At 37.7% G+C, this 27361-nt stretch overlaps 1 protein-coding gene across 7 annotated transcripts in view; it reads right to left on the bottom strand.

The window, feature by feature from the left end:
* MLIP (muscular LMNA interacting protein) overlaps positions 1 to 27361 on the bottom strand; it is a 257064-nt gene that overhangs the window by 175960 nt on the left and 53743 nt on the right. Inside the window, exon 1 of one of the 7 annotated variants that reach the window (XM_050788999.1) lies at positions 9075 to 9895. The exons of the other annotated variants lie outside the window; for them this stretch is intronic. Coding sequence (XP_050644956.1) covers positions 9075 to 9107 — 33 coding nt within the window. The 5' untranslated portion in view covers positions 9108 to 9895. Of the gene's footprint in view, positions 1 to 9074; positions 9896 to 27361 lie in introns of those variants that run through there. 7 annotated transcript variants of the gene reach the window in all.

Here is a 27361-nt window from a genome sequence, read left to right as displayed (position 1 = left end):
AATTCCAGATCCTAGTCAAGTCATGCTGTAGGCCGGGCGCGGTGGCTCACGCCTGTAATCCCAGCACTTTGGGAGGCCGAGGCGGGCGGATCACAAGGTCAGGAGATGAGACCACGGTGAAACCCCGTCTCTACTAAAAATACAAAAAACTAGCCGGGCGCGGTGGCGGGCGCCTGTAGTCCCAGCTGCTCAGGAGGCTGAGGCAGGAGAATGGCGTAAACCCAGGAGGCGGAGCTTGCAGTGAGCCGAGATCGCGCCACTGCACTCCAGCCTGGGCGACAGAGCGAGACTCCGTCTCAAAAAAAAAAAAAAAAAAAAAAAAAAGTCATGCTGTAAAAACTATCCAGGTTGACAAATTATCTGTGTTCACGTAGCTGCAATTTCCCTTCTGAAAACCATCTTCATGAATTGGTATTCAAGAACACATGCTTAGTTCAGAGACAATCTTGTTGAATAGAGAAATGACTCTGAAAACCAAAGAATTAATAGCAGAAATCATAAAATTAGTTAAGTACAAAAAAGTGAAACAGTAAATACGAATGTTTAAATGGGCTGAAAGTTTACAAGTTCTCAAACAACAAGTGTTGGTATAATTAAAAGAGATCTGTAACCGGAGGTCTAGGGTTTAGAAGGATCATGACAATAGATCCTTGGAACTGGGGCTGAGCGCAGGAAGCTGTTCTCAGACACTGAGGATCAAGTCATTGCTTGCTTTTCACTGCAATTGGGGAATGGCTAGATTTACTTGGCAGTAATAATGATCATTTTAGGAACTCAGTGATTTTTCTCCCACATGATCTTGAAAACCCACCTTTCCTTCTATCTTACAGGCAAGACTAATTCAGTCTCCTGGCTAGATTCCTTGAATATAACTTTCCCACTCACCATTTTATCCCACCTTCAATTACTAAATAATTTCTCTCAGACAATATTAAGTGAAATGCCTACATTGGATATGCTGATACTCTATAGGAAAAGATAGTCTCCCTTAAAAGGAATATAGAGTTCATAGTATTTAATTTTCCATATTTAATTAAGTGACTTTAGAAATTTTAAATCAATTTTGTAATTTTATGAATAGAAGGTGCTCTCAGAAATAAAATCTCAATGTATGACAACGTACTATAGGAAATATGGGTACAATTTATGATGGCTCAACTTTTACTCATCAACCAGGAGTTTCCTCTACAGAAGCAGTTCTCAATTCTGGGAGATTTTTTCCCCCCAGGGTACATTTGGCAATGTCTGGAGACATTTTGGTTGTCATAAAAAGTGGGAGAGGTGTGCTCCTGGCCTCTGGTGAGTATAGGCGAGGGATGTTTCTAAATATCCTGTAAGTCACAGCACAGTCCCTGGCAACAAAGAAATATTTGGCCCAAATGTCAATATTATTAAGGTTGAGAAACACTGCTTTACAGTATTTCCACCATAAAAAAAAACATGAAAAATGATTAGAACAAGGATAAATTTTTGTGTGTACAGTTGACTTACTCATTAGGAAAGTTATTTTGTCCCCTACATGAATCTCAAGTAAGTGGGATTCAAATTCATGCTAAGCAAAATTACAAATCACTACATGAGTCCATGGCTCGGAACTTTAGGATTGCTTATGAATGTCAAAATTATGCATTCCAAAATCCACTGTGCTGTGTGTATATGTGCGTGTGTGTGTCCCTCTCTCTCTCTCTTTGTCACACACATACAGATACAATACTTAACATAGATAGAATGCCCTGCACACAACCGGTGCTCACTACAATATGAAGGCTGGTTCTCACACCAATATTTGCTGAAATGGAGAGGGTCAAAATGACTGTCTTGAAGTCAGTAGGATTAATTTCTGAATAACCAAGGCAAGTTATTCTAGACAGAATATGAAAATAAGTTAAAATGGAAAGCCTAGAATGTCTGTCAAACTTGCTAACTAGTTATGGAGGTAGGATTATCTTCCCGGGAAAAACTAAGTAATTTCTAAGTTTAGTAGATTCTAACAAAGTAAGTATCTTCCACTTAACTATTGTGCTTAACTTTTCTATCTCAAGACATCCTGATAAGATAGCTGATGTACTCCATACAGCTGTCTGGGCATTTTCTGTTGGAAGAGTCATGGTGGGGGCATTATCACCCATGGAAAAGTTGAGAAGAAAGCCTAAATCTCACAGCATCAAATTCCCTCTGATGCTTGAGAGGCAGTTTAAGAACTGCTGCTTATGCTTCTTCTGTTAATATCCAACAGCATAAGAAAGAAAACATGAGAAAATGAACAAAAGTGATCAACAGAAACAAACCTGATTAGTAAAAACTGATCAATCCTGCAACTCATTTTAGTTTCACTAAGAATGACACTTCCAGGGCCGGGCGCGGTGGCTCAAGCCTGTAATCCCAGCACTTTGGGAGGCCGAGACGGGCGGATCACGAGGTCAGGAGATCGAGATCATCCTGGCTAACACGGTGAAACCCCGTCTCTACTAAAAAAATACAAAAAAAAAACTAGCCGGGCGAGGTGGCGGGTGCCTGTGGTCCCAGCTACTCGGAAGGCTGAGGCAGGAGAATGGCGTAAACCCGGGAGGCGGAGCTTGCAGTGAGTTGAGATCCGGCCACTGCACTCCAGCCTGGGCGACAGAGCAAGACTCCGTCTCAAAAAAAAAAAAAAAAAAAAAAAAAGGAATGACACTTCCAAATCATAAACAAGGCTATTTAAAAGGGGGAGAGGTACTGTCAGAACAGATTAATGAACAAATTGATTGTGGTGTATGCAGACAATGAGGACCCCACTGCTATGAGGAGGTTCAATTCAGAGACTTAAGACAGAGGTGCTAAATCAAGCCCAGTTTCATTCAGAGAATATATTGATGGCCTAATTTTGTTATAGTACCATAGTTTTGAAAATGTTCAAGATCGGCAGTAGTTCAGGCTATACTTTAGAAACATTCTGAAGTAAGTTCAATACAAATTTTGGTTTAAAAAATAAAGTCAATATTTGGGCTCAACTCAGGCTTTAGAAAATACTTCACATATATTTGGCATTATGGGATTTTGTTTCTTTTGTTTTGTTTTTGAGATGGATTCTGATTCTTGTCGCTGAAAGGCTCAAAGGGTCAGGTATAAGCATTCTGTAAGAGGGATAGTCTTAGAGCTATGTCATATAAGCCATCCATCAGATATAGAACTGTCCTGAAACCCAAGTCTTTCAGCTACCCTGTCATTGCTCAAAATCAAAATGTGTCTTCAGCCACATTCTGTACTCCTTGAAAAGAAAAAGTACAGCTTTGAATCCTGGGAGTAAAATTATCACGTGGCCTTGGGATATAAAACTAATCAGGTAGCATAAAATACCAGGTGGCCCAATAATCAGACTTAGCTAAGGTAATTCCCAATGGAATTTATATCCTGAAAATAGATATTTTAGCCTTGCTGAAATGTTACTATTGTAAAGGGACTTTTCTTTTTTAATGATTAATGTTACGTAACCCAGCACGGCTACATATGTAGAGAATGTCTGCAAATTTGCATATGTCTTTTAAATCCTGAATCAATTTATTAATTCAACTAAAACCCACACCAAAAATAAAAGAGGTTTATTTGAAAATAAAGAGGCTAATGTTGTACTTTGTTATAGGAATAAAGTATTTAGAAATCCACCAGAATTATAAGTCTAAATATTTTATTCCCCCCTTTTATTCAGGTTCCACTAGAAACAGTAAAAACTCTTTGCTATAGGCCTCAAAAAATGTTGAACTTGAGGGGAAAAAAGGTGGCCTCCAAGGTTTCTGGAGTATGGACTTATCAATAAAATAATTTGAGCACATACTTCTATAGAAATATCTATTAATTTGTTTATTCATTATCATGCACATGTGGTCCTGGACAAATGTATAATGTAACACGTGCACCTAAATAGAAATTTAAAAGGTGAAAATAAAAACACAGAATAATAATTTTTCTCCATACCCTTATCTGGCACAACCTCTGAGATTTGCTTACCAGTTATGAGACCACTGTAATATGTATAATAAGCTATTCAAGCATAGTGGCTTTTTTTTATGACTTAAGCTTTTTGAGCTTCACAGAAACTGATAAACAATGGCCACCAAAGTTGAGAAGCCTGTCTGCTCAAACACCTGAGAGACAGATGTGCTTTGGAATGTTCTTTGACCCCTCCGTAATTAAAAATATGGGCTAGAGAGATATGGGGATGAGGGACATTTATCTTCTAAGGTTAAATAATGACACAGTCTTTGTGGCTGGCCATGCTCTTTGACCTCGTTCAACTCTGGCATCAAGATTGTCTCACCTACTACAGAACCCCAGGGAAAGCTAAGAAGGGTAAAATGAATCAGTAATTTCATAAGTTACTATATATGTATGCTTTGATTTATCCATTGGTGCTCCCACTTAGGCCAGACCCTCACGTCTTCCTTCCCTGAACCTCCAGCATCTGACTTTTGACATATTCAGGAAGTTTGATGCCTCAGAGACCTAAGCAGAAGTTTCTTGCTTTTCCTTGGCTTGTTCTTCAGAAAAGACAAACTATTTTACTTCAATTCTGAAACCATCTTGCATAAACCAAATGTGTCAAGTTTGGAAAACACATAAGCATAAGAATATGCAAATTTCCTTTTGGGAACAAGAGCTAACTTGAAAATGATACCATGGCCCTTTCTGAAGACTCCAGAAGAAAGCTGCTTAGCTCAGTAAGTTGCATTAACTCATGAGTAGGTTCAGCCTGCCCAGGTGTTCTCCTTCTGGACACATTCCCCAGGTAGAGCTTTAGGCTCTGCAGAAAGCCTGGTTGCTGCCTGGCAGATGGATCTTCTGGCAAAGAGCAAGAATCTCAAACAGTGGCGGAGTCGAAAAAAGAGTATCTTTCCCGTAAGCATCATAAAGTATCTTGTGTTTTTTTTAATTTTTCTTAATCAGTTCAATAAATGGCAGCATCATCCAAGCAGAATCTACTTTATTTTATTTAGACAAAGTAATGTTCTCACAACCCACGCAGGTCCAGAGCTTGGATTCTCTTCCTTCTCACCGACCCTCACACATCTGAGGGCAGTGGCCCCCAGAGGAAGGAGAAGGTGTGCAAGTGAGAAGTCACCAAGCTTTCAAAGATGTCCTGGATTATCGGAAATTTTTTAGCCCCTCTATTAGATTCATTCCTCTTTGCTACTATTTTTTATCCCTGATTTCCGTGGGTTTTTTTTTTTTTACATTTTTTTTTTTGCATCAAATAACATTTCTTTCTCTTGAAACACTTTCCCTCTATAAAACCACCCACTTCAATTTAGTCATTGAGTCATCAGAATGGACTCATTAATAGATAAAGACAAACAATCTGAATCCAAGGATATTTGCTATAAATGTGAAACTTGTACCTTTTCAGCAGTTTATATACCTAAGGCAGATTTTGTAACACCTCCTTGCCTTCTACCCTCATAGTCACTGAAGAGACTCAGCTATAGGACTTTTTGGCTTTGACGCCATATTAGAATAGACTTCCAGAAACCACTCCCTACTTCCGTATACTCATAATGTTCATTTACTCATCATTTGTTCAAAAAATCTTGACTGAGCACTGGCTAGGTGCCAGGTGTTACCCCAGATCCTGGGGATAAAACAGAGAGCTAAATACACAAAAATCCCTGCCTTCATGTCACCTCTATTTTAGAAGACGGAGATAGATGATAAATAAAATAAATTATATAATATCTTAGAATATTCTGGTCATGCTGAGAAGGAACTAAGCATGGAAGATATGCACAGGGAGTACCAGAAGATGGAGGTGAGAGCACAACAGATTTAAATAGGTTGGACAGAGAAGGCTTCCTTGGAGGCGACTTTTAAGAAGAAGATTGAAAGAGATGAAGAAATAAACTATGCAGATAACTAGGTGAAAATACTCCAACAGAGAACAGCAAAAACCAAGACCCAAAGGTGGGAGACTATCTGACATCCCTGAAGAACAGAGGTTGGTGTGACCGGAGAAAATGACCCTGGAGAAGAGCCACAAGGGATGTGGCAAGATTCTTAAGAAGGGGCCAGATTGCTAGGGCCTTGTCACCCACTATAACGGACTTGGCTTTTATTCTGAGTGAAATGGGAAACTATTGAAATATTCATAGCAAAGTGGTGACATGATCTCACTCCCTAGTAGCAATGAGCATATTAAGCACCTGAATCTTGGTTTCTTTATGCCCCATTCCCCTAAAATGAATGAGGTTTCCTGCAGAAATTGCTGATTCCAAAGTTCAGTCAAGAAAAGCACAAAGTAATACTAAAAATTAAATATACACACATAAATAGGTGGGGTAAGAAGAGAAAGAACCACTGTTCAATTGTGGACACCTTAGGCTGGAGGGGTCTTTTAGACATTCAAGTGAAGATGCTGAATATGGAGTTAGATATATGAGCCTAGAATTTAAACATAGAGTAACATCTGGAGATGTAAATGTGGAAGTTATAAAGATACAGAGAGTCTGTACAACCTTGAGATTGAATCATATTACCTAGCTAAGGAGTAAATGTAGATAAAGAACCAATGAACACACATACAACGGTGGTAAATGTGAGGAGGATGAAGGCTGAAAAATATGGAGTATTCATAGAAAATAACCAATAGTTCAGTTATTCCAGGACACAGGACACATAAATCTGAGCAGTGGAAATTCAGGCTGTCATGGCAGGTCCAGGAGAGAATACAAAGGGCCTGGAATGCAGCCTAAGGAATTTCTTCTTCAGAATTCAGAATAAGTGAGAGCAGCAGATGTAGACTCAGCAGTCATCAACATAAAGCAAGCTGGAGCTTCATAGCCTGATGAGACTGCTCTGGGAAAATAAATAAATAAATGAAGGCCTTGAGCTGAGGCTAGAACTCTGGTAACTCTGGAACTATTCATGTAGGAAAATGAATGTGAATAGATGCTTGTGTGAGTCAGCCACTGGTAGGCAGCTCGTCACGCAATGACCTTTTCAAAGGAATGGATCTGTGCTTGGCAAGCTGAAGGCTTCTCACAGGACACTGCAGCTAGGCTTGTAAAGCTGTTAAGGCTCACTCTACTGGGCTTCCACCCTTTAATCTCACTGATTCCTTTTGTTTATTTGTAGCCTAGCTACAAATGAGAAACTTGATCTCTTCGAATATCCCCCAGAGAATTTTGACATGACCAGAGATGATGCAGACAATCATGATATCATGATAAACACGATGTTTACTGTGTGCCAAACATTTATTAAGTACTTTCTCATGGAGTCCTCACAAAAACTTTTTGAAATAGGTATGACTATCATCCCTATTTAATAAGTGGGAATTCTGATACTTAAAAATGGTTCACTAACCTCTCCCGAGGTCGTACAGCATGCAATAGCTATAGCACTCAGGCACAGGTCTTTCTGACTCCATAGCACTGAGGTCTTAGCTATTGTCATACAATGTTTCTCAATGCCTCTCAGAGGTGCCACTTGGAACCTCAGCCAGTTAGAAATGGTAGGGCTGGTGTCAGGAGAGAGGAGTAGGATGAAGATGTAACTGTCACTTGGTCTGGCCTTGTGCCTCAGTTATCCATTTAAGGAACTCTCAGTTGAAGCCCATGACTTACTAAAGATGAAAAGCCTGTTACGGATGCAATTTCTAGTGAAAAACTACCTGCAGGGTGAACACAGTAGATTTCAAATCTGGTCTATCTGTGCTTTAAGAAGGGTCTTCAAGAAGTGGAGGTTTGCTACAAAATTGGAATACATTCCTAGAGTAACACCTGGGATCATCTCAAAAAACCTTCAAGTCTCGACATATACAACTTTTAGATACAAAGTAAATGAAGCAAAGAAGATTTTGCAGAAATTCACAATGGCCGAATTTTTGAAGCTTTTATCCACCATCCTATTTGCTCCCGTGACTCTTAGATTAAAATGCCTTTACAATAACAGGGATACATTGGGAACAGTCAAAGCTGTGCTACCCTGGGGGAACAAGCTAAAACAATGCAATGAAAATACACTAATCTTCCCTATTTGAGAAATTCAAAAAGAAAAAATAATTCCTGAATTTGCAAAGAGTACTTTTCTCTCCTTGTTAAATCGTTAACCCAAATTAAAAAGATTCCAAGCTATTGTATATGTACACATATCCACCTGCTTGAGGTATAGAAAAGCAATTAAGTCACTCTGGAATGCATTCATGGTGGATTAAATAAATACCCTCTCCCTGTCTTATTTCACTTACATCTACGTAATGTGACCCTGATTGCAAGAGCAGTGCCTTGTGAATAAAAGCTGCAGGAACGTTCAGTACCCACTTATTATTCCATCATCATAGGTTTGACACACCCAGCAGTAAATGTGATCATGTTCAGTACCATAAACAAAATTGTTATCATCAATTACTACTGTGGATAATTCATAGTTTCCAGGGACACTACTGGAAAAAAAACATAAGAAATGAACCTTCAGGTGTGGAATCTTAAGCTTCAACTAAAGAGTGTACAAAAACTGGGATGCCAGCTTAGGAAAGAGAGAAGGGAGGGGTGATGGGGGGAGCAAGAAAGTTCAAGGAAGGACAAAGGGGAAAAAGTAGAACCGTGGCTTCTGTAATTCACAGTCACAAAGCATAACTGAGACTATATTAAGAAATTAGAATTACATGTTGAAACCTATTTCAAGATCAAATCATTAAAATCATGAAACATTTTTACATTCCCAAGTTTGTTCTACTTAAAATTATTTTTAAATTAAAAAATATAAAATCTCAAATTTAGTCTTAAAAAGTTGCAGCTTAAATGCAAAGCAATTTTTCAGATTCATGACACTCATTCCTACCCACAATTTAATTAAATTATTTCCCATTATATAAAGTTATAGTAAAATCAACTTTTCCTGGAGCAATTCTGAAGTTGAGCATGCTAATTAGTCCATAGCTAATTTAACATCTGTTGTCTGATACCATTATAAACAGCCATGCCACCTAAAACATAACTAGTGCGATATGAAATAAGAAATACAAAGACAGTACACAGCTATCATTGATGTTAAATGTATAACAGGGTGACAATATCGAGGAATTGTACTAATGTCATAGAACTCACAGAACATTCAAATCCAAGGTACCAGCTGCACATGGAATCCGGTGCCACGTGTCAAACTAGCAGATGTCAAGAAAGCGGTGGTTGTAACGACAAGGTCAGTGTCAGCCAATAGAACTCATTGACAAACACTCGCCTGTGTCAGCTGCTGATATTGATGAGCTGAAAAGATGACAAAGCACGGTACAAATTATGCCCTCCTTCCTCCCTGCTTCCCCAACAACTCTGGACTGGAAATAGCAATGCATCTGTTATTTCAATCCCATCCGAATATATTAACCTATCTTGACCTTAGCAGTGTTCTAAGAGAAACTCTTTGCCTGAAAATTGAGGGAAGCTCTATTTTAAAAGTTAAAAAAGGACCTAATCTGACTTGGCTACAAAAACTATGTCACATTTAATATGTTTATTAGTACATATTAATATATGCATAAATTATATGACCTAGGGTTGACAGAAATACCTTCAAATAGAAAGCCTTAAGAAACTCAAACTTACAATAGCTTCTACATTAAATTAACTGGTACTCTCAAATAAATTCAAGCAGTTTTAGTGGATATGCCAGGAACTAAAGAAATAAAAATGAAAAATTCTATTTCTGTTCTCACTTATAGCCTTATAAGGAAAAGAGATAGACAAATACAAAATATTACACATGAGTTAACTGCTTTCTAGAGAGTTATGAAAACAATACTATAGTATTCTACAGCTGGGGAAAATACATTTGCAGTAATAAAATCAAGAGGAGATTTACAAGTCAAAGTATATTAAGTGCTCTATAATTCAGCTTTTTAAAAATAAAATCATTTGCAAATCATATGAGGAGGAAATTCACAGAAATACAAATGGCCAAAAAAATGAAAGATATTCAGTCTTACTAGTAATCAGGAAAATGCAAATCAAAATCATAATGAAATATGATTTTCTACCCACCAAATTGGCAGCACCAAATGCTAGTGAGAATGTGGAGCAACAGGTCCCTTATTGCTAAAGGGAGAATAAATTGGTAAATCTCCTTTGGAGAGCAACTTGTCAATATTCCAGAAAAAGTGAATATGGATACATCGTCTGATACGGTTTTGCTGTGTCCCCATCCAAATCTCATCTCTGAATTGTAATCCCTACGTGTCGGGGGGGGGACCTGGTGGGAGGTGATTGGATCATGGGACCGGTGTCACCCATGCTGTTCTCGTGATAGTGAGTGAGTTCTCACAAGATCTGATGGTTTTATACATGTTTGGCAGTTCCTCCAAACTGGCCAAACTCCTGCACTTAGCCCAAGAAATTGTGTGCATGAATATTTTATTGATGTTTTGCATGAGAAGAAATAGGAAAATAAGAAAATAATCTAAATGCCCATCAACAGAGGAATAGATAAATAAATATATTCATTCTGTGAAATAGTACAAAGGAATCAATTACCTAGAATTATATGTATTAACATACCTGTATCTCAGAAACATAATATTCTAAAAATAATCAAATTACAAAAGAATAACCAGCATGTTATCATATGAGTTATGTTTCAAGAAATGCAGAAGTAACTATATATAATTTTATATATAGTTATAATGAGAATTAGAAACACTAAATCTAGCACAGAAAACGCTAGGGAAAATTGGGGAGAATGAGACAGAAAGAGCTACACAAGAAGTTTCAATTAATACTGAAAATTCATTATTTCTCTTGGTCATGTGTCTGAAATATTTTTAAACACAAATAAATAAGCTGAAAAATGTGACAGAAGCACAGATGAAAAAACAAACAGTCCTACTTAACGAACTACAAAAGTAAAATGAATAAAATGACGGTGAGTAATCATGGGCATCAAAAAATCTGCTGGGGACAGGTCAGTGTCTTACAATTTTCTGAAAAAAACGTGTGGACCCCAGCCCGGCGCGGTGCCTCACGCCTGTAATCCTAGCACTTTGGGAGAACGAGGCAGGTGGATCACCTGAGGTCAGGAGTTTAAGACCAGCCTGGCCAACACGGCGAAACCCCGTCTCAACTAAAAATACAAAAAAAAAAAAAAAAAAATCAGCTGGGCGTGGTGGCGGGAGCCTGTAATCCCAGCTACTTCAGGAGACTAAGGCAGGAGAATCGCTTGAACCCGGGAGGCAGAGGTTGCAGTGAGCAGAGATCGCGCCATTGCACTCCAGCCTGGGCGACAAAAGCAAACTCTGTCTCAAAAAAAAAAAAAAAAAAAAAAAAAAACTGTGTGAACCCCAACATTGATTGATAGGTTCCAGTGCTTTTCTCCTCATTTTCTTGCACTAAAACTCCTAACTGAATCCATTTGCTAGTACCAAATATTCTGTGTAATTTGCACAAGCATTGAAGGCTCCCCTCTTCACTGCCACCGCGGAGACCTGCGGGTATTTTAGGATTGTGAAGGTAACACCTCCCCCAGGATGGTGCCAGGAATTTCCCAGAAAGACTAGTGAATAAACTAGAGGGGTGCAGAGTGACGCATCAGGGTCAGAGGGTACTGGGGCCAGATGAGAAGGTGAGAAGGCTGATCTGAAAAATAAAACAATAAAATAAAACAGTCCTCGGCTTGAGTCTTGAAGGGCACTTAGGCAGAATCATAAAATCATGAATCTTAGAGCTGAAATACAGTTTATTAAAAAAAATTCTGTGAGATCAGGGTGAGGATGGTGAGGGGAAGGGGACATGAAAGAGGAGAATAAATCTTTCACCCACAGAGATAATGGGTGATGAAGATATTCTTGCCCAATAATTTGGCTCAAGTTTAAAAAAATAACTATACTTGAAAAGTTTCCTCTGGCCCTTTGGGTAGTTGGTTTTTATATAGATGTATATACATATATACACACAGACGTATAACATTTATATAGTCTATTTTATAGATTAAATATTAAATACACATCTTTATATAAATTACTTATATAAATGTATGTATTTTATAGAAATAAATTTACATATGTAGCAATTTTATATATAAAAATATGTTTTCTCAGACAAAAAACGTGTATGTCTTTTTATCACATGGGTTTAGTTATACGTAAGTGTAAAACTATCACTGTATAATATTGAATACGATCATTTACAATTATTTTTTGAAGCTTAGCCCATTGATATTAAATAGAAAGTGAAATTATTGTAAAAAAAGGACATGCACATTCAAAAAGCGTTTTACAGTATAAAATTAGTGAGGTCTGATCAGTTGTCAACCTCATTTTCTGTGATGAGAGAGGTTTGGGGTCTCTAAAACTGGGGTGGGGGGTGAAGATCGAGTCTGTATGTTTATATAAACATATAATTTTTTGTTTGAGAAAGTATAAGACTCCTGGGAAAGTCCAGCACAGGGGAGGGGGTTAAACAAGGTGTCTACAGCTCTGAATAATACAGTAATGTACATTTGCAGGTTTAGAGTCCAGAGGAAGTAAGCGAAGCAAAGGCAACCAAGAAACAGTTTGTCAGGACTCTCAAATGAGGAGAGGAGGGACCCAGTGGAAAGGTTCTGGGGAAGGAGTATCAGGTTTGGTAAATTACAGCATGGAAACTGGCCAGAGCCCAGGTGAAAAAGCCCCACTGCTGATGATGCCAGAGGAATTTCTAAGAACAGGATGCCTGGCACTCCATATTCAGCTCCTTCCCATCCTGTGCTATGCTGTAGTCCACCTCCACTAACTTTCTAACCTCCAGTAAAAGTCAACTCTGTAGGACAGTTTTGTGTAGCGGTCGTTGGAGGAAGGCAGTAAGAGGGACAACTGATGCTATAAGATTAGATAACATAAAAGAGGAGGCAGGACAAATACAGGGATGATGGAGGATCCATTAAAGGAGGAATGGGGAGCAAGAGATGATACCACGCTGAGGATACTATTGCTTTCAGTGAATCTTTTTAACCATTCTGGCAGCCATGGACTCCCACAATATGGTGGGGGGAAAGGAATCAAGCTCATTAATCTGGAAATTAAAGGTAAAGATGACATATCAGAGGTAAAGTGATTTAGAATAATCAAGACATCTGATGTGCCCTACTTATATATGTGAAAGCCTGGATCAATAAACAGCAAAATGTTTACAATGGTTTGCTCTGGATAATGAACATATGAGTATTAGCATCTTTGTTTCTTTTATAACTTCCAAATAATACACTATAAAACTCAGAGGGAAAGAATAAAGGCAAATTCATTATTAAAATAGAGAATGAGCTCAAGCCATCATTTTAAATGTTTCCTACCCATCTTAAATTAAGAAAACATACCCCTACGGCAACCGTATCCTTCCCATGCTTGCATTAGAGGTGCTTTACCTGCTTAAGCCAAATCTCACCCAGCTAACGACATGGCATAGGAGTAGGTACTCAACCTAAACAGATTCGCCCATGAAGATTGTCTAACTGAAGTACTTGCATTTTTTAATTTTCATCATACCTGATAGAAAATATAATATATAGTGAAAACTCCATTTCCTAGATCCTGCTTCAGTATATTAGGATGCCTCATTAAATTTTAACTTCAGAAAAACACCAAATAAGTTTTTAGTGTAATTGTCCCTTCAAATATTTAGGATATTTATTTAGTATAGGTATGTCCCAAATATTTTGTGCAACATACTTAACACTAGAAAATTATTTGTCGGGCCGGGCGCAGTGGTTCACACCTGTAATACCAGCACTTTGGGAGGCCGAGGCAGGTGATCACGAGGTCAGGAGTTCAATACCAGCCTGGCCAACGTGGTGAAACCCCGTCTCTACTAAAAATGCAAAAATTAGCTGTGTGTGGTGGCAGGCACCTGTAATCCCAGCTATTTGGGAGGCAGAGGTAGGAGAATTGCTTGAACCCAGGAGACGGAGGTTGCAGTGAGCTGAGATCACACCACTGCACTCCAGCTTGGGTGACAAGAGAGAGACTCCGTCTCAAAAAAAAAAAAAAAAGAAAGAAAGAAAAGAAAAGAAAATTATTTGTTGTATATCTGAAATTCAGATTTAGTCCATTGTTCCTCCTATATTTTTGTTAGCTAAATCTGGCAACGTTTTTTTCTTTTTTGAGACAGCGTCTCTCTCTGTTGCCCAGGCTGGCATGCAGTGGTGCAATCATGGCTCACAGGCTCACAGCAGCCTCGGACTGAAGCAGTCTGCTCACCTCAACCTCTCGAGTAGCTGAGACTACAGTTATGCACAACCACGCCCAGCTAATTTTTTGTAGAGATGGGGTTTCACTACATTGCCCAGGCTGGTCTCAAGCTCCCAGGCTCAAGTGATCTTGCCTGCTTCAGCCTCCCAAAGTGAGGGGATTACAAGCATGAGTCACCATGCCTGGCTGCTCACATTACTCTTTCTATGCCTGTTTCTAAACTCTAAACAAGTGCTAGAGAACTGCTTAAGCTATTACTGCCTGTGTGATATTTTATAAACATAAAATTTTAGGTAGAAATTAGAGAAAATGAACTGATCACAAATCCATTTTCAAACACTGTTAACCTAATCGATGACAGTAAGAAGCAGTAGGTGAACCTCCTGCCCATCAAGGGAGGTAAATTGGGCCAGTTGAAACATTTCTACCAAAATGACAGTAGGTCTTGTGGGCATACAACCTATTCAGGTCATCATTTCATTTTTCTGTTAAATTGCTGAGTGAAAATGAGAACAACCTGAACCACAGCAAAGTAGTATCTAGATATAGAAACTTAATTTTGACCTGCATGTAAAGCTATTTTCTCATCCATGAAAAATGCTCCATAATCCCCAATAATAGTTTAAATAATTCAAATATATGTCTGGCGAGAAAACACGCATCTTGAGCCATGTATTTTGAAGGTAAGTGCTCTTGACTGAGCTTTATCATCTGCTTCTTAAAGAATTTGCTTGCTTGCAAACTTTATAAATGGTATGCCAAGACCAACTGATGCTTTAAGTTTATGCAGCTATCAATCCCAGTACACACTGACACATGGCATCTTCCTCTTTTTTATGTTAATAAGATACAGAGTTTACAACTTACTTCTACAGAGGGTGCAGTTAAAGCCCCCTGCTCTGTTTAATTTTTTAAAGAAAAAAGTGAGTTTGGTATGTTTTTCAAGCAAATTATCTTGAAACACATATTAGGTGTAACTATTAATAATAATTATGTGTAATTATTTTGAATATTAAAGCTTTGAATGTAGTCTGTTTTTCATAGATTTGCCAGTAATGGTCTAAATCAGAAGTCTGTAACTAAGATGCACAGACCAATGCTGGTCTGCCACCTATTTTTTTTTTTAAATGAAGTTTTATTGGAAAACAGCCATATCCTTCCATTTACCTGTTGTCTTTTGCTACAAAGGCAAGGTTGGGTAGTTGTAGCCAAGAAAACCTAAAATATTGACTATTTGACCCTTTACACAAAAGATTTGTCAACTTTGCTTTAAATAGACATTTACCAACAGTCAAGGGGACTGATTACTCCCCTAAGCTGATCTACATATTTTTCAGATATTATGGCAGCCTTGATTACTTCGGTTTTGTATAGCAGAGAGATATAAAGTCTAAAACACTGCAGAACTAAAAATATCTGGCAAAGCAACAGGCAAAGTAAATTTGATGAAAGAGACTCCCTCAGTATTGATCGTAACACAAGACGTTCTCAGTGGATCATTCACCCTAGTCCTTTGCTCCTGGACTAGAAAAAGGAAATAGTTATCCAGTTGCTGTAAGAATCAGGTTAATGACCCAAATCCATTTTGATTTCTTTCTCTTTTTTTCTTTTTAAAAGCAAAAACACTTTAAAGTTCTAGCCTCTGGCAAATCTTACCCTCACCCCTAGAAAACACTGACCTAAATCAAGCCTAGAAATAATACCAACCAGTCCCCGTGATCAGCTGATGTTTTTTCACCGTGGGAATACAGGAGATGAATATTTTTCATGCAAGGCTATTTGGATAAAATTGTATTCAGGCTTCGATTTTGGTGATGCCTCCACAACGCTATGCAAAATGTCTTCCTTGAAGCCTGGAAGAAGCCACCCAGAGCAATCTATTAGGCTGCTCTCTCTTTCCAAGAGGAAATTCTGCAAACGGTGGCTACAGACATGCCTCATCTTAGAAAATGTGAGCATTATGTTGCATTTCCATTAATTAAACCCCACTTGCAATGGCCTACATGCACTTTCCTTCAGAAACAGGTCCAATAGCCTTTCCAAATTATAGGTCCAGAGTCTTCTGCAATACAGTTGTGGAAGGAGAAGCAATGAAGATACCAAATGTGACTCTGTGTAGACAGAGCCCAGAGATATCAGTCTGGTTTGAATTGGGTCTACACATGGTCTACACATTGCCAATAGTTGCACAATCAGCATGACTTTTAGTTAGATGTATGCTTCTTTGGAGTGGCTTTGGGAAGGTTAATAGAGATTATGATAAAGGGCCTTAGGTTTCCTCATCCTGACCCACTCCTTGGCACATCTATTGATTTTAGGCTCGTGGGGAAGGAGAGGATTGGAAGTTGCAGAGACAGGCAATTGTTTCTCCAGAGAGATTATTTGATCATTTCAGAAAAACATATCATCCTGATGCTTACCAGAGCAATAGGCTTTAGTAGGTTAAAAGGCAATGAAATAATTCACCCTAATATTGAACAACAGTGTTAATCCAATTTAACTCCTTCATGCTTTTTGTACTATTTGTCAAACATAAATAAAATGGTTCTGTAATGATGAAACATACATATTCAACACCCTCTATTAAGTGTAGCAAAACTTGAGTCAAAACTGGAAGTCTTGGATTGGTTTTGAACTGACCTCTGAGGGTGTCACCTGGCAGATCAGAGAAGTTTCTTGGAGATAGCAGCTTTGGTGCTGGGAACCTAATCACCGGGAAAACTACCTTGGTGACCTGAGAGACCAGGAGGCCATATGGAATAAAAGAGGAAACTGTTCTTTGTGAGATATCTCTGAGCTGATATCTGAACTTGCATCCTGACTACAGACCCATAGAAATGGTAGTTAGAAAAAATAGCACTTTGACTTTTTTAAAACATTTACAGTCTGGAAGCATGTATGACAGAATCTCTAAATAATACAGTTACTAACAATAAGCACTAATATCTATTGTTAAGCATTGATATCTATCGAGTAAATGCTATGTGTTTGGCAACGTTGGTAGGGATTTTCAATATTTGATAGACTCATATTAACAATGCTATTTATAATTACTGCATAATTAAAAGTTGCCTTGAAGAATTTGATCAAATCGGTAAAAGTTCTGATGGGGTTATGAAAATTCAACTAACCAATCACAAATCCACCTAGACACTGTAGAGAAAAGCAAGGACAAATAACCATAAATCACCTTGAATAAAAATTCAGCAAGAAGCACATAGGCATTTCCCTGATTATTATTCAGGGTTTTAGGATTTTTTTTTTTTTTTTTTTTTTGAGATGGAGTTTTGCTCTTGTTGCTCAGGCTGGGGTGCAATGGCACGATCTTGGCTCACCACAACCTCTGCCTCCCAGGTTCAAGCGATTCTCCTGCCTCATCCTCCTAAGTAGCTGAGATGACAGGAATGCGCCACCATGCCATGCTAATCTTGTATTTTTAGTAGAGCTGGGGTTTCTCCATGTTGGTCAGGCTGGTCTTGAACTCCCGACCTCAGGTGATCCGCCTGCCTCGGCCTCCCAAAGTGCTGGGATTACAGGTGTGAACCACTGTGCCCAGCCAGGACTTTTTTTTCTCAGATAAATGCAGCAGCTGTTCTTTTGCAAATGAAGAAGTTAGAAAATTTGGAATTTATTAGCCAATTTAAGAATTTCTGTCCCTATCACTTCCCTTTATTGACTGCTTTCAGTGCACCAGGTGTTTCACATCTAGTGTTTCTAATCCCTCACAGACATTCAGGCTCCATATTTTCCCCCATTTTAAAGGCAGCAAAACTGAATGTTTGCCCAAGTTAGCATAACTAACAGATGACACAGTTGGGCTTTGAACTCAAGACTGGTGTCCCCATGGTTGGCCTCATTTTTGATGCCACTCAGACTCAGCAGCTGTGTGAATACTTTGTAGCATGCAGTCGTTTCCAGTGTTAAACACAAGAAGATACACCCATTAATTTGCATAAATTAAGCCAAACCCCAGCTATTTTCACTTATTTTCTGATCTTCTTACCATAAAATATCAGTTATTGATCTTTCAGGAAGACAATGGAACTAAGATACTTGCACTGTAATCAAAAGATCTTCGTTTTTTAAAAGGAGAATATGAGAGCCAACAGAAAAAAAAAAAAAACCATCTCGTTAATTTTATTTTTTCTCAAGAAAAGAAAAGCAATCCCATGCTCACCCACCTCCCACACCAAGTCTGGAGGCTTGTAGTGATTAGCAACAGAATTTCCCCATTCCAATTCAATTCACACATCTGCAAGGTGTAGGCAGGTTCCAGGGCTGAGCACTCAGAAGTGCTATAAAATCAATTACATATTTCTCCCTATCACAACAGGAACATACTGGGAGCCATTTATCAATAGTGCTTCGAAAAAAAACATCATTTCAAACTAAAAAGATAACGAACGTGGTAGATATTTCGCTTTTAAAACTGTTGAAAAACATTACCCAACAAAATGCGGCTGGAAAGCAAAAGAAATCACTGTAAGGTAAATCAATCTCAAAAAAGTAAAATTTACATTGGTTTAGCACAGATTAAAAATGTGAATTCATGAATACTAGCCCATTGCTGCTTGCAATAATTTTTTATTTTAAATTGTGGAGTTAATAGCTGCTCTGATAAGCCTTGAAAATAAGTAATTAAATATAACAAGTGAACTGAATGTGGATATACCTTCATTTAGTTATGTCTTTGCAAGAGGAGTTTAAATTTCACATTCTCTTGAAAATTTGAGATTTCAGTTATGTTAAGAATTGCAAAGATTCATAGTAATTTGAGACTTGTGAGCTGTCCTCTAAGCTAGTGGTTCTCAAAGTCTCTTTCTGAATCAGCAGCATGGTGTCACCTGAGAATGCGTTAGAAATGCAGATTCTCAGGCCTCACCCCAGACTTACTAAATCAGAAACTCTGGAGATGGGGCTCAGGAGACCATGTTTTAACAAGCTTTTAGGAAATTCTAAAATATGACAACCACTGTTCTAAGATCCATAAACTTGGGTGATCTAGTTTACAAAAATCGATGAAAATACATGTGTTTAGGACTAACTGATAAAAGTGAATCACAGCAATTCTCTACTTGTGGAAACTAAAAGTTTATTTGCAAAATACTTTGTTGTTGTTTTTCCATAATAGACTAAATGAATGTATTAAAATTCTCAGTCTAATTCACAAAGCCAATTCAACTTATAAACTTAGTGCAATCATACTAAGAATACTATTTAATAGGTATCCTAATGGAATGTCCTTTCAGAAAAGTTAACTATGAAAACCTGAAAGCTGATACAAAAAGGTGGTCGAGGTATAGGAAGAATCAGCTTGCAACTGCAAAAAGGAACTCCAAGTTGCACCCCCCAGCTCTCCTACTCCCACTTTCAGGCCAACCCCACTGGCAGGGAAGGACAGTGTTTGAAAGTTGGGCAAAACTTCACGGGAGGAGTTGCAGGGAATGGGTCCCGTCAGACAGAAAAGGGTGAGTGAGGACTGCTGCCATAGCACTTCTGATCACATGGAGCAATGTTGAGGGAAGGAGGTGGCAAAAGTCTCCAGGGATTTCAAATCTACTGCTTCCCACAAGAAGCTGACAAAGTCAACGACAGTCCCTGAGGCAGAAGAAGAAAAAAGGAATGCTTGAAAAGTATCTCTTTGCATCTGTAGGCCATTTATTCCTCAGGCATTTGTAAGCAGGGAAGAATGAAATTTGAAGAGCTTTGGTTCATCAATCACTCAATACATTTACACAAAATATTCACAGAAGGAAGGATAGCAGGATTCTTTCTGATAACAGACTCAGACAAGACTTGATGTTTCTACTCTGCTTAATGATATCACAGTGGCAACTCAATGTAAATCACAGTAAGCTTCAAGCAGCAGAATCTTGGGAAACTCCGGAATACTATTACTAATATTAATGAGCATTACCATAAGCAGTGCCTCATTTCACTCAGAATATGGCAGACTCTACAGGAGCCAGAACTATAATAGTGTCACTCTGAAACAGAGAAGACAGATGCCTGAATCATGGGATTTCCAAGTTCAGTGGGAGGATTCCTCTATCTCCAAATTGTTATAGGACCAACAGGTTTGTATGCCCACTGCCCAGTGACAGACCCATTACCCTAAGACAGCAGAAATGCAGCAGGGAAAGTGTTAATGATTGCAAAGCACCAAGTGAGGAGATGGAAGGAGATCCTCAAATCTATCTCCTCTGGGGAAAAGAAGTTCTAGGGAGGGTTTTTAAAAGGTTTTTGGAGCATGAGGGGCTGGAAAATTGGGGTCATTGATTGGTCAGGGAAAGGGGGATGAAATCATCAGGATGTGAAAACTGCATTTTTTGATGAGTCAGTTCCTCATGGGGTCCTTCAGACCAGATGAGTCGGTGGGGTCTTTTAGATCAGCTGGTATCAGTGGGGGTCACTGAAATCAGCTGGAATTTGTAGTTGCATCAGTATGCAAGACCCTTTCGCCACTAAAGCCTATTGCTCTGGTAAACATCAGGATGATCCATTTCTCTGAAATGATCACAGGGAAAACTTAATGTTTTATAATGTTCAAGTTGTTACCTGTGGAACAGTTAAGGGGAACTATAATTCTGTAACAGGGTCTACATGATTGTGAGGCAATAGGCACCAAAGAACTACGAAGAAGCAGGTCAGAGAGCAAGCTGACTTCATGACTAATGTCTCATGTGCAGTAAGCTTGGTTTATTTTCATTTCTCTCTCTTTTTTCTTGACAGATTTTATGAATTTTATAGGGGCAGTTCCAAAATTACAAGACATGGCTCATGAAGTCAGATTTTTTTAAAACAAACATATATTTATATGAATATTACCTCCAAAGATGTTACCAGGGACAGTCTGTATGTTTACTTAATGTTTCTGCTATCCTTCAAAGTATTTTTGAAACTTCTCTCTTTGAATTAACTTTAAAATCATTTATATTTTTAAGAAAATTGGTTCCATTGCCTTAAATTTATACCTTTAAAATAAACCCTAAACAGGTTAACTCAATATTACTTTTAGCTCTTTCTAAAAATAAAATCCACTATTGAAAAACAATGATTTATCATAAATCTCAAGTGACTCAAAAGATTAGGATGCTAGCTATAAAAAAATAGAGAAAGAATTCTTCTCTAGGAAGTTTTTGAAATTAGCAATACAATGAAATATGAATATAGCCTATGAAGATAACTTTGATAGAAACAGCATTCATGCATATTCAAGTTTGTCTTGTTCATTAAAACATATACCATTGTTACAGCAAAGCAGATGCATGCAAAGCAGATACATCATCATAATAGAAGACCATATAGTACTTGATATTTTATTATTATAAATTTATTATTTTAAGTAACCATTTCTCTCCTCCTGAAGATCTTTTTAAAAATGCAAATACGTAGGAGAGAATCAATACATTAAGTCACTTACATTATATAGACGTGGTTCTTAACTCTATCTGAAGTGTTCATCTTAATTCTATCTAAGGGGTCTATGAAGAGCATTCAATGGGTCCATGATGGGAAATATATTATGTTTTGTTTTTATTAATCTCTGACTGGAATTTAACATTTCTTTCAGTTACGAATGTAATCAATCAACCACTATAGAATTAGCACTATCTGTGACATTGACACCTACAAAAATCATAAATATTTTACATTACAAGTGTTGCATATATAGCAAAATATCACTTGTTCTCACCACTGCTTTGAACTTTCAATGGTTCTTAGAACTATTTCTGAATCTTGTACTATGCACATAAAAACAATATGCTAAAAAGAAGACCATAGACCCCTCAAACTGCCAAAAGAGTGCATGACTCAAAAAAGATAAAGAATCCTCACCTTATATAATGAGTTAACTTATAACGTTTATTTTCTCTTTGACCAGGCAACCAAAAAAAAATCCCAGGATACCATTTTACCTGTGAAAAAGTTTCCACGAGGTTGGAAGGCAAATTTTGCATGTAATAAATTTGACATGCCTTGCCTTTTCCAGAAACAGAAACAGAGACATGGTTCTAGAGGCACATTACATGAGCTATCAGTTTGGAAATCATTGACTGGATATACTAGTATGTTTCTGTGGCTAAAATGTAAGCAGAGAATCCATGCTTAAAGCACTGGATTGTTACCAATCCATTATCTGGGATATTAATCATGGGGGGAGGTGGGGAAATAAAAATACAAAAATATCTAACATCATATCAAACTGTGCTAGACCATCACGATTCTAAGGCTCTTTGAAAATTGAAGGAGAATAACAAAAATGATGAGCGAGGCAGAAAGACTGACTTATGGACAGCTGTCACAGTAAACAGTAAAGCAGTTGTGCATGGGTACCAGGAATGGCCCACGTTTAACACTTAACAGGACAGAGAATGAATAATTATTTGGTGTGCTTTACCCCTAAAAGTAACAGAGAAGGGGAAAAATGCAAGAAAGTGAGAAACTATACAGCAGACACACTGTAACAAAAATTTTAAAACCCTTAGCAAAAAAGATTGTTTAGTGAGCCAAAAGGAATCACTTTTGAACTTAACCACTCCATATTTCTCCAGGTTGTTTTCCCTATAACTTTCCAAAGAATTACATTGACAAAACTTTATAGTACCAGAGAGAAACAGGAAATAGTTTAAGCTTGTCTTGTGATTCAATCTATTATGCTCAAATTTAAAATACAGCTGATTTGAGTGTTTTTTAAAGAAACATTTTTTCCTTAAATTTTTGAGTGAAGTTGGCCCTCCATATAGATGAGTTCTGCATCCCTGGATTCAACAAACTACAGATCAAAAATATTCAGAAAAAAGATGTGTCTGTATTGCCTTTTTTTCATGTTATTATTTCCTAAACAACACAGTATAACAATTGTTTATATAACACATTGTATTAGGCATTATAAGTAATCTAGAGATAATTTAATGGACATGGGAGGATATGCATAGATTATATGTCAATACTACACCATTTTATATCAGGGACTTGAACATCCTCAGATTTTGGTATCTGCAAGAGGTACTGAAACCAATCCCCCTTGAATGTCAAAGGAAGACTGTAGTTAAATTTTGAAATAAGAAGCATTATTTCCATCAAGCAACTGTAAGGGTCTTCAGCAGAACATGTATATGTTAATGTACTTGTTTTAATTTGTTACCTGTACACATTCTAATGAGAAAGATTCATTCATTTTATTGGGAGGAAAAGCATGCCATTCTCTGAATAATACTGAAATTATCTCAAGAGACAAATACATCTCCTAGATCTAACAAATAAATGAATAAACTAGTATAAAAATCCAATAAATTTAAAGTGAAGGCAACCTTGGATTGCAGACGTGGAGACACAGCACAGATTCTTAAAACACATGGAGCACCACTGAACATGAATAAAGTGACCTGCAGATGTATCCCCGTACTAGTCAAGGCAATCAGCACTAGCTGTGGGTGATAGTACGAATGTAGAGCACATCTGTAAAACTGTCCTTTTACCTAGAATGTTTCTCTATCTGACTTCTCAGAGTTGGCATGTCGTTCATAACTACACCACCTGACAATAAATTAGAGCACACACGGCCCAGACAAGGTTAATCACAGAGATAGACAATGGAGGATGGCAGAGCTCTGGAAAAAGCCAGACCCAGAATCAAATCCTGGATCAAAGTCCTGGCTCTGAAATTGACTAGCTAGCTGGTGAAGGGGCAAGTTACCTAACTCTTTAAGTCTCAAATATATCATCTATCAAATGAAAATTATATAAATCCCATTTCATAAGTTGTCATGGGAAACAAGGTTAAAAATACATTCACAGTGTTTAAGACTGCTGTTTAAAGTGTCTGACAGAAAGTATTCCATTATTTTCTTAGTCCATATTAAAGTATTAGCTTCTGACCTGAGCTAGACTGACAAGAAATTTTTTTCTGGATTTCTTAAATTAGGGAATGGATTGTTGAAATCCATCCTCCTTTGATGGCAGGGTGTTAAAATATAAAATCTAAGAGCCACTAGTGGTCTGTTGTCAGCCACATGACAACCATATTTTTCAGTCAGAAAGAAAGAAGCTGGGTGGGGTGCAGTGGCTCACCTGTAATGACAGAACTTTGGGAGGCCAAGGTCACTTGAGGTCAGGAGTTCGAGACCAGCCTAGCCAACATGGTGAAACCCCATCTCTACTAAAAATACAAAAATTAGCTGGGCATAGTGGCAGTTTCCTGTAATCCCAGCTACTCAGGAGGCTGAGGCAGGAGACTCACTTAAACTCAGGAGGCAGAGGTTGCAATAAGCCGAGATCACGCCACTGTACTCCAGCCTGGGTGATGGAAGGAGACTCAGTCAAAAAGAAATGAGAAGAGGGGAGCAGAGGTCAGGGGAGGGTAGGGGAGGGGAGAGGAGAGGAAGGGAGGGTAGAGGAAGGAGGGAGGGAGGGAGGGGAGGGGGAGAGAGAGAAAGAGAGAGGGGAAGGAAGGAAGGGAGCTGACATGAAGAAAGAACTAGCGATGGGTACCCAGAGGAGAACCTGGCCAGTATAAACCCCGACTTCAGATGTTCCTGAGGGTTTGTGCATCCCTAGCTCGGCTGAGACTTGGATTTTCAATCGTGTCTTGATGTGTAGGTCAGTAAATACTGCTTTAGCCTTAAGTATATAAAGCTTGACTCCCATCACTTGCACTCTAAACTGATTACTACAGTGAGTTTTGTGGCATCCTGGATTTCCTCAGTCTCCACCTACAAGTGTTCAATGTGTACACAGAAGAAAGCTTTTAACTTTCCTGCCTTTGTGCTGTGAATATTAAAATACAGAATTCACTTCAGGCCATGTGCCCTTCAATCTAAGAGAATCTCCAAATGCTGGTTGTCTGTTTAGAAGAGAGCAGTAAAATTTAGCCTTAACTTGGAGAAAGTGACCAAATTTAAAGTGTGAATTAGAATAAGGTGATAATTCTAAAGAAGTGAAACTTTTATTTCTATTTCTAAGTAATCTGCTACATTAAGGATTCTACAGAAGCCATGGAAGGTTAATTAGGGACAGTTCTAAAAGAAAAAAATAAAGTGCCAATTTTGGATTTTCCCATTTGTTTTATTTCTGCCTAACGGTGTATTTTGTTGAACTTGTTGGGCATTTAATTAATGGCAACTATCAAACAGTATGTCAAAGTCAGTTTCTGTCTTCTTTTTATCAATTTCAGTATATTTGATTAATTCATTTGTGAATACATACAATATAGTGAATTAATCTTAATGTCATGCTAAAGATCAAATGCCAACTCATGAATTTTAAAATTCATGATAGTTCTCCCATTAACCCCCAAAAGAGACTATGCCTTGATAAATAAATGCCTTCAGTAAATTACAGTGTGTTTGTTTTCCACACAGATGTTGGAATTTCATAAGGTTTCTCGAATACTTTCATGTGTCAATGCCACTGATAAAGGCAGAAAAGTTTGGGTAATTTAGTTTAGAAATAACTGTCATGGCCTCAAAATGGGAATGAAAGTAGATTTTTTTTTCCCTGTGGATATCACCCATGTTGAATATTTTGGTTTAAACTAAATCCTTACTTCATCAAAGTAATCTCTTTTTTTACTTAACTCCCATGTTTTTTTGGACAAAACATCACTTCTTAGTTAATATTTCATTGATTTGTGGTCATGTGTTATCTTCTTTACTTGACTGGAATGGCATTGAGGGCTGTGAATGTGGTTTATATATCCCCGTAGCTTCCCACAGCACCTGACTCAGTATCTTGTACATAATGTTTGCAGAAGTAACAACTCACCTGTGAAACCAATCTATTTCTCATTATAATATAATGCTGAGAGTAACGTCTATTACCTTCCCTCAGTCAGTATACAGAGCAATCTAAATACCAGAAGTTCACTTGCCCCAAATATTCAGACGGTTCTGCATGAACACGCGCGCGCGCACACACACTGCTTAGAATTTCTTTCCCAAATGAGGAAGCAAAAGTCCATCTGCTATTTACTCATCAATTTGAGTTACTTTAGTCAAATTTTGTGTTTCCTAAAGCCTCAGGAATTAGGATAATGAGGGTTTTATGAGCCAAATAAATAACATGTTTAATGCTGATAGAAATAAAAATGTGTTTATTATTTTGAGAAGGACACCTGGCTGTGTGTGTGCACATGCATGCTCATGTGCATTCTGATACATAGAAATGTTTAAGTCTTTGACCTAGTAATTCAAATTTTGAAATTTATTCCAAGTAAATAATTTGAAATTCTTTTTAATGAACATTCATAACAGCAGTTTAAAGGAAAAAACAAAAACAGTTCAAATTGTCAATAGAAAAATCATTAAATGAGATTTAAGCAGAAATTTGGTTATGATTCTATACCTAAGATAAATGTAAAAAGGATATGTAAAATAATATTGAGTGGGCAAAATAAAATACAAAATTATATATACATTTTTATGTATTTGATGTATATACATATAATTTATTATGTATGAAAACTGGAAGCATTTGTCAAAAAAAGACTACATATAGTTAACAGAGTCAGAAACCCATTTTATGCTATTGAAAAGATTATTAAATAAGTAAAAACTATCCAATTCACCGAAAGTTTGATATAAGGACATGGAGAGGTGAATGAAAGTTTGTATTGACTAGGAAAGTCAGAGGTGGCCTGGGGTGATGTTCCAGAGAGGAATGGGGTAGAGCATGGGAAAAATAGCTGGAAACACAAGAGAGTGGAGGGCACCAAAATCCACCCAACCACTTCAGATGCTAAGATTGACCTGCCTGAAGCATCCCAGAGAGGCAAGGGTCTTCCTTAGAGGAGATGTCATAACCTCATTCAGAATTATTCATAAATCTCACTGGTATATTTTTCCTTGCATTTTCTCAAATGCCCTTGTGCTGTTGTTTAAGACTTTTGTAATTGCTTTTCCTTGGAAAGAAATAATGATGTAGTTAACATTTATCCTTGGTGCAAATCCCTTTATATAGTTAGTAATATCTTCGAATATGCATCTAAATCCTTCTTAAAAGAATGAGAACTCTATTCTTCCTTGATTCTGTTTAATTAGAGGTGGCTTCAATGTAATCAGAAACGATAATTCTTTACAATTTAGTCCTAATAACAATAGGAAACACATAAGAATTTATCAGGTACCGTTCTGGATGTTTAGCATGGATCAGTTGATTTTAGCCACACAGCCTACCTACGATGAA

Source organism: Macaca thibetana, chromosome 4 (genome assembly GCF_024542745.1).
Source record: "Macaca thibetana thibetana isolate TM-01 chromosome 4, ASM2454274v1, whole genome shotgun sequence".
Taxonomy (NCBI): Eukaryota; Metazoa; Chordata; class Mammalia; order Primates; family Cercopithecidae; genus Macaca; species Macaca thibetana.
The sequence above is the reverse complement of the archived record's forward strand: the minus strand, read 5'-3'. Positions and strand labels throughout refer to the sequence as shown.